Here is an 8,829-nt window from a genome sequence, read left to right as displayed (position 1 = left end):
CCGGGGAAGGCGGGCTGGTAGAGGTGCTACTGCAGCCCCGCGCCGTTGGAGCCCGCCAGGCTGTTGGACAGGCCCATGGAGTTGGGCGGCGGCCCCGCCGCCAGGCTGCACTGGGACAGCGACTGCGCCATGGCTTGCTGCCTGCCCAGCGCCGGCGGCAGCGGCAGCTGCGACACCCCGGGCATGGCGGCCGCCGCCCAGCGGGTGTCGTTGGCGTGAAAGAGCACAGGCTGTCGCCCATGGCGCCGCGGCGGCGGCGGCGGCGGATGAAACTGAGCAGGCCTGGCGTGGGGCAGCAGCGTGCCGGGCGCGCGGGAACACATTGGTGGTCTTCTTGCGCTTCTTCCACTTCGCGCGCCGGTTCTGGAACCAGACCTGGAGCGGGCAGGGAGGGAGACAGACAGGGCACTGTTAGGGAGCGGGCGCGGCCACGAGGGCGGGGGCTTGAGTCCGAGAAACTCGGTCAGATACACCCACTCAACTCAGGCCGAACAAGTGCCATAGGTCCGACGCGCCCCCACATCCAGCCAGAGACCCTGGTTCTCCAACAGCGCGAGTCATCCCGCGCCCCTTGCACCCACCAAGGGCCCACTCCCTTCCTAAGTGATCGTGCCCTGAGGCGCTTGCACGGAGTGCAAACATACCCCCATGCTCCGTGTTCACCAGGCCCCTGCATGCGGGCGCATTCGGTGCACGGCTTAGATGCACAGGTCTGCAGGCAGACATGTGTCAAGGCTGGATCCACAGGTGTACAAATGAAGATAAACATGTGTACCCATGTGGCTTAATAGCGTGCCTTATAACACTGATTGGGGTATAGAATTTTCAGAAACGCTGGAAATTTGGAAATTGATGAAGGGCCGTGCATGACATAGCTGGTTTCAAAATCGAAAGACAAAGGAAAACCCCTGACGCCACGGATGACAGAGCAGTGATTCGTGTGGGAAAGCAAGCGCTACTGAGCCACAGCGTTGTTTGGGTCGCCACCATGACTTTCTAATTCATAGCAACCAGCACTACTGACACAAGTCTCTGCCTCATTCACAAACCCCTGCAAAGGCACCTTTATCTGCACTGTGCAGGTGTGCAGCGACCTGCTGCCAGAGCCCTGGGCCCCAGGGCCTTCAAGTTTGTTCTTTTCGGGAACTTACTGAGGATCCCAAACAACAAGGCTTCCAATTTCCTCAACCCCCTTCCCCTTTCACCTTTAAACCAGAAGAAATCTTCTGACTGCTATAAATTAAAGGTCAGTTTAAAGCTCACACTAGTTATGAGTCAAGTTTAATTTTGCTAGACAAACCCATATGTCTTTTTAAATGAGATGTGCTTGATAAAATAAACTGCAAATGGAAATAAGCGTCCTGTGCGTTCTTTCTTAACAATGACCCTGGAATTTCAGGCCTTGCCAGACAAATTAACCTATAGATGTTATATCACTACCGCAGGGAAGGGAAACGTTCTTCCTGAAAGTAAACTGCCTGATCAAGATAACCTCTCATCATCCATATTTTAATTTGATCTTTTTTTAAAAAAAATTAGCCAGCATGCTTACTTGGCAGGCTTTCAGTTTAATATCTAGTCAGTTGAAGGTTTACTGTGCATACATATAAATGGTAGGGGACACAGCTCAAATACTGATTGAGTTTCATCTTAGAATTTGGCCAGTGCAATTTGACCACCATATTTGTGGCCAAAAGGTTATTCTTCAGTTAACCCACGCTCTTTAGTGTTTATTCTGAAAGCTATAGTATCATGAGTCCGGAAGTACCTGACCCCTTCTCGGTAAGCCAGCTATGCACTCTCTGCTCATCAGTGTCAACCGCATTTTGCAGTCTAGAATTCTGCCCGCCTTTGGGCTGGCCATGGCCTGTTCTACTATATCGGGCTATCGCCCACCATTTTATATTTCTCTGCTTTCTTCCCCATTTCCCATGTTTCTGTTTACACCAGTGTCCAGATTGGGTAAAGACCTCCATCCCTTTCCTGCTAAAGCCCCTTGAGCTGGTGGCACAGCGGATTAATGAGGCAGCAGGGCCAGGGTGGTGGCTGGGATCAATGCAGCCGGTGGTGGATTGAGCTGTTAGAGGCCCTCTGTGGAGGGTAACCCGCAGGAGCCAAGGAAAGCACAGCGAGGAGACCTGCGGTCACAGGTCGCCTTGTCCTACCCATCCAAGGTGGGGTTGGGGGAAGGTAAACCGATGGGGCCCTAGACAGAGACCGAGTCTGTGTCGAAAGGGTCCCTCAAATCACCCGGATATATTTTGCTAGATATCTACAAATTAATTGCCTGTTTCTAACACCTTGCAAGTTTCAGTGAACCCAGAAATGCTTGAATGTTTGGGATGAACAGCAGGGGAGGAAGGTGGTGGACTTCTGTGGGGCAGTGGGGAGAGAAACAGAAGAAAGAAGGGGGAAGGCTTGCCCGGTAGAATTTCAGTAGAAAATACACCCACCAGTAAGGTTTCTGAATCTCAGGCACGGGAGGAAAAGAACAGTTGTTAAAAAACTAAATATTGTAGGAATATTCGAAAAATAGTGCTCAGTTATGTTTGAGGGTTAGTAGTCAAATGATGGCTACAAAATTTTTTATGTTTCATGGCTTACTGGGGTTGGGGGAAAAAGTCTTCATGGGGTCTGAGCACCTCCGTTCCAAGCTATGATGCATATGTTTTTAAAATGTGAATGTTTCCACTTGAAAACTAGAGCATGACGGATTAAAATGCAGGCAAAACCTAAGGGAGATTTTGAGAATGCACAGATGACAACTCCAGGAAATATATTAACCGCAGCCACGGGCCAACTTTGTACTCAGTTTGAAATGCAGCTCTTCTCAGAAAATGCTTAATACAACAGTGAGAATCTAATGGAGGTTGGAATTTAAAAATCCACTTTTGTGATATCTGCTGTTACAGTAATATAGACATACTGTAAATGTATTTTAAAATATATAGTCCGTTTAATTCCCCACTTATAAATGGCTCAGAAATAGAGAAAGAGAGGGAGAAGAAGAGAATATTACTTTTTCCCCCTTCCAAGCAAATGCTTTATGAAGATCTCATTGGAATCCAGCAAATGATTAATGTGAAGATTTGGGAGGAAATCTGGGGAGCTGTATTAAAGCCTAGATCTCAGGTTCATTTCGATCAGCCAGCCGTGAACTCTGGGCCGAATTCATTACGCTTTAATAGTGCTGGGAGAGGAAGAAAATGCAATTTCTCATTCCATTAGAAAACTAGAAAATACTCTTAGCTTGTCCCCCTATTAAGATGTGGCAGGTGACAGGGCCATTCTGGGAGACACGGTCAATGGAATTACAGCACATTATTTTTGTTCCTATAAAATATTGAAAGGCAAGCCTGACTGTGCAGAAGTTATTTCACTGATTTGGTTTTTATGTAAATAAAATATTGAAAGTTAATTAATCCGTGCTAGAGACTAATGATTATGCTTATTATATTGCATTTGATCGCGTAATTTGCATGATTCTCGCATTGCTGCTTAATAAGCCATTCCAGGTTATAAATAATTCTGAAATTGGTTTCTAATAATGGCATGCTATAAAAGGAATGGTTTTATTATAATAGCCAGAAAAGGGGAGCAATACCAGACATGGAATTGGCCTCTATGTGAGTAGAGGTGCTTTAATACTTAAAAGTATGATATATACCAGATATAGATTTAAAAAATAAGTATGTTGGAACATTTAGTCTACAACCAGAAAGCATCCTTAAAAACATACAATTGCAATAAATGAAATGTTTCCATCATTTTTAATCAGTGCAGTGGCCCACGTACTGAAAAGAATGTGTGGCAATCTGTTAACTATAAAGAAAACTATGAAGTACTCATCATATAAGAACATAAACCAATTACTATTTAATTTAAATTTGGTCAAGGAGCAATGGTAGAGTGAATTGTGAAGTAAATACATTTTCCATAAATTATTTTTGCATTACATTACATAATGTTAATCATTTTGAAATGTTAATTAAAAAGGTTATGTTGATCTGATTACTTTTTAAACTATGGAACATTATTTTTAAAAATATTGAAATTGCCATTCTATTAAATTGTTCCTATCAGCAGCCTCAAGCTATTATCTTTGCTGAGCATTATGCTAGAACAATTAAAGTACTTTGTCTCTTTCTTCTTGATTATTCTTTTGTGTACTTTTTGAAAATAACTGTTCCTATTATATAGTTTGTATTTTATTTCATTTACAACTTTTTCTATTAAAAGATTCACTGCCATTAACCTTTGGAAGATCTAATAAAGTTTAATAGACCTCGTTTTCTTTTTTCATAAAGTCAGTTGTCCAATTATATTTTATTTGTGATTCTAAGTTCTATTTTAATTTAAACTAATTATCAGTATGTCTAGGTTAAGCAATAGCATTTTACTCTTTAAAACAAAAATTATTAGATAGGTTTTCTCTTGAGAGACAAAAAGTAAATTATGAATTTTGAATCTACAAGATTCTAACAAGCTGGTGTTATCATTAGCAGTAATAGAAGTGTCGAAATGGTATGTGATTTTTAAAGTTTGGGCTCAACTTCATATTTAAAAGGAGGTGCAAAGTAAAAAAATATTAAGGAGCCTTAGTAATATTTATCTGCACAATGCAATTAACATTCTTTTGGTGCTTAATATCAAAGGCCCATGGTTCAGGGCTTCCAGCTTTCACTAAGGAAACCAACCAGTCTTATATTGAGTAAAAATATTAATCTATGTTATACCTGAATATTGCTTTTTAAATTTGACCACTTTAAGTACCCAATGACATTCATTTGCTGACTATTTAGAACAGGAGCACACACTATTTTTCTAGGTTAGACTATCTTTAAAATGCCCAATGGAGGCAGAAATATTCATCACTGTAATTATGGACACCCTGGTCTCTTCTTAGATCAAATATAAAGTAGCTGAGATATTTAAACTTAATTTATAAAAGAATCTAGAGCTGAGGTTGGTGCCCAGGATTAGCAGACAGAAACTACCAAATCCAAGACAGGAAGGGAAGATTTTCAGCACCCTGGATAGCTCATGATTATACTAGTATAGTGTGTGTCTTGAAATTTCGCCTCCAGCACTTACCCATAAAATATTTGATACATTGCTTTTCATTCTTTTAAAAAGTGGAGGAAATGAGATTCATTAGACTTATGCTTTTATTTACCAATTTACAGAAAAGTTGAAGGTGTGTTTTCTGTTATATATAATTTACAATTTGGAGGATAGTTGGACAAGAACAAGGGATCAGTAATGATTTTGTCTACTATCTGTTCAATATTTCCCACCCTAAACATCCTGTCTTCAGATCGGATATCCAAAACAGAAAGCCTTAGTTTTTCCCATTTCCTTAGGAGTAAGCCAAGTATTAGAGGCTGTGGGGGATCGCTGCAGCCGCCCTTAGAGCACTGGTTGCACCATTAAAATTCAAATTCTTTGAAAACATCAAAACTGGGGGTATTTTTGCCCGAGAGCGCGGGAAGGTGATATTCAGCAGAATAAAGCACCGTGAAACGCAGGTGTGGATCTTTTTTAAAAGGTGCCGCCACACCTTACTTTTCCCTTTTCATGTTTCTTGTATAATTGTTGCATTCCCCCATTTATCCAGATGCTAATACAAACTCATTAGAAGGTAAATGAAAATACTTGTCAATAACGCAAGCTGGAGTGGAAGTGCGCGCTCCGCTTTAGCCGCCTGGAGACGCGGGGGGTGGGAGACGCGGAGGTTTCCCTTCTCGAGAGGAAGAAGGCGGCTCAGTCGAACAAATGCCAGCTTCGCTTTTGAGGAGTTTCTGCTGGGATGTGGTTATACTGGTGGGAGATTGAGGCCCTGCCTGTCCATTGGAAGATGGCGATCGGGGCCAGTTTCCGGGCCGAGGAGCTAACTCGACCCAGGAATGCATAGGCGTCTGAAGAGAAGCCCAGGATCCCGGCAGGGGAAGGAAAGACCCCGCTGCCTTTGCCCAGATCCTCCCGCCCGCTCCTGGTCTCGCGTCCCAGCGCCCGCGCCCGCAGTACCTGCACTCGGGACTCGGTCAGCCCGATACGCAGCGCCAGCTCCTCGCGCATGAAGATGTCGGGGTAGTGCGTCTTAGCGAAGCTTCTCTCCAACTCGTTGAGCTGCGCCGGGGTGAAGCGCGTCCGGTGGCGCTTCTGCTTCTGTTGGCCCTGCTGCTGGCCGGCTTGGCTGGGGTTCGGGCCGCCTTGGGCCCCCGGCTGCTTGTCCGGGTCCTTCGCGCTCACCGCCAGCGAGGCCGGCGTGGAGCCCACGGTGGTGATGTCCTCCCCAGGCAGGAGAGTGGCTCCCTCGACTGGGTCGGTGTTGGGCGCCAAGTCCCCCGGATGGCCCCCGGGGTCGGAGCCCCCCACGCCCAACCTACACTTCACCGCCTCCCGGTGGCCCAGAAGCTCGGCGGCATCTTTCATACCTGAGGAGGCAAGGAGATCGCGGTCACTACCTTCCTAGCGGTGCCAGGAAGGACTTTCCCCCGCGTGAGCCTCCTGCAGCCCCATCCTCGCTTCCCTCCGCTCCCACGGTCGTTCTACGAGGAAAACTCCTAAGACGCTCGGCTGGGCTCCCCGGGATTGGGGCTGCCAGCTGCAATCCCAGCTCCCGGCCCTTTCCCCTCTTTCCGCATCCGCTCCCGAAGGCAGCACGTGCTCTCCTCTCTCCCAGTCCCGGCAAAGAAACACTCCTCGGCGTCCCTTTCCTGAACCGAACCCCTGGCGCCCAGGAACCCGAGAGCATATCCGTGAGGAAAAAAGAAAGGAAAAGAAAATTAAGCCGTTCCGAGGTTGCTGCCCCACCTGCATGTGCTTAGGCGGCTGGACGAAGTCTACCTCCGGCCCCAAGCCGATGCCCTCTCACTTGCGGAAGATGAATAAGTCTCAAAGCCTTCCACCCCCTGAAATCAACCCAAATCAGCTCCGCCTCCCCCTCAAATCAGAGAAAGTGTTTGGAAAATGGAGTCACATCCATCACCAAAGATTCCCAAACCGGAAACCCAGACAGCATTAAAGAAACTCAAGTAAATTCAGTAGACCTAGCAGTGAATCAAACTTTAGGGAATTCAACTTCTCTTCCCGGAGAAATAAAAGGCGCGTTCCTCTCAGCCACGGGCAATGCCGAGGAAAACGTTTTGCAGGCCACGGCGCCTGTGAGTGAATTTGGCTTTTCTCTCTTCTCAATGAGCACACTTAGCAATTCCGCTTCAATTGCAGTGGCTTCTCCTTCATCCAGATTTTTACAAATTCAATCACACTTAGAAGAGGAGAAGAGAAAATGGTAGTGGGGGGAGAGAAAAGGAGAGAAAAAAGAGAAGAAAGATATACCAAATCAAAGCAGACAGGACGGGAAAAGAAAGAAAAACACCTCCAAAGAAATTACGATGGGGTGGATCGCCTTTCCAAAAATAATAATAGTAATAAGGGAGAGAGGGGAGGAGAAAAAAATAACAAAAACAAAAAGTAACATTTCCCAACTCCTTTTCCCGGATCTACATATTACATAGATTTTTTTAAAAGATGATGTTAAATCAAATTAAACTTTAATGCAGCACAATTACTTTTAAAGAAATTAGTCCATTTAGGGCGCATTAGGGTAAAATAAGAAACAAATTGACAATTTCCTGCCCCGTCCTCTCCTGGCTGCCCGGGCGAGAGGCGCGCACTCACCTAGTCTGGCGTCCAGGAGGTCGGCGTGAGAGAGCATCGCGCACCGCTCCAGGGCGAAAGCTGTGCCCCCCAAAATTTTAGCGCCTTTAAGTTATTTAAAATAGATATAAGCTATAAGCTATACTATATAGATATATATAGATCACCTAAATGAAAGAAAATTCGGTTTGTGGTTAAAAAGGGGGCTTCTTGCATTATAATGTCCTTTAGAGAGACGGGGAGGTGCTTAACAGTTGAATGAACCCGTGAGCAGCTCGGCGAGGGGACCAATCAGGAGGGCAGCCTGCAAATGTCAGCGCCCGGAGAGTCCCCCACTCCGCCCGCCCGCCCGCCCGCGCCCGCCCGGAGGAGGCGGCGGCGGTGGCAGCCCGAAGGCTCCGGCCCCGAGCAGCAGCTAAAGCAGAGGCGGCCGTCTCGGCCTCGCCCTGGGCTTCCGGGCCCAGCCTCCGTCAGTGTTTCCCAGCGATTTTCTCCACGCACTCCTTTCCTTCTCCTGGTTCCGCCCTGCTCCCTCCAAAGGCGCAGCTGTGTCTCCTAGAGCTAGAATCTTCCTGGGGCTGCGGCAAGGCTCTGGACAGCACAGGGCGTGACCTCCGCGTGACCCGAGAGTTTTCTCCGCCTGCGTGCTTGTCCACGGCACACCTCCGAGCCTTGGGCCACGCGGGCCTGCCAATCCAGAGCACAAGGGCACACCGCGGCATCCAGACCGCGCGCACACTTCGCTGCCACCCAGCAGGCCTGGGCCTAGGGTCCAGACGCCCCGACTAGGACCCGAGCCTACCGGCTCCCAGGCCCTAGGCAGACCCAGAGCGCAAAAACTGAGTCAACTTCCTCGGAGCTTCCTGCGCCCGCCGCGGTGTCATTCATGAACTCTACCCGCTTCCCTCCCCGCTTCCTCTCCTCCGCCTGGCGCACATTCGCATCCTTCCCCACAACCCTCTCTTTTTGGTCAAAGTTTCTAAGTTCTGCTCCCTCTCAACTCCACTTAAGGCTGTAAATAAAGTTAAATGCTCTTTATTTTCCTCTTGAATATGTTAAACTACTTGAACAATTTAAAGTGCTTTGCACAAGTGAAGCGAACCATTTCTAATGTTCTGATTTTTCAGAGCCAGCCAACAACAAAGTTTAGATTAGTAATATATTTCT

General features: G+C 46.8%; 1 protein-coding gene across 1 annotated transcript; it reads right to left on the bottom strand.

Annotated features, from left to right (window-relative positions):
* Nucleotides 1-5: 5 nt before the first annotated feature.
* OTP (orthopedia homeobox) lies at nucleotides 6-7,720 on the bottom strand (the record flags this gene model as incomplete). Its single annotated transcript, XM_006109650.3, is given in 6 exon segments — nucleotides 6-223; nucleotides 226-292; nucleotides 294-314; nucleotides 316-375; nucleotides 6,028-6,437; nucleotides 7,684-7,720. Coding segments are annotated over 6 exon segments (813 nt in total), but the record flags the coding sequence as incomplete, so codon positions are not given.
* Between the last annotated feature and the right edge of the window lie 1,109 nt (nucleotides 7,721-8,829).

The sequence above is a fragment of the Myotis lucifugus genome, unplaced genomic scaffold, assembly GCF_000147115.1.
Source record: "Myotis lucifugus unplaced genomic scaffold, Myoluc2.0 scaffold_0, whole genome shotgun sequence".
NCBI classification, from domain to species: Eukaryota; Metazoa; Chordata; class Mammalia; order Chiroptera; family Vespertilionidae; genus Myotis; species Myotis lucifugus.
This window is presented reverse-complemented; position numbering and strand designations above follow the sequence as displayed.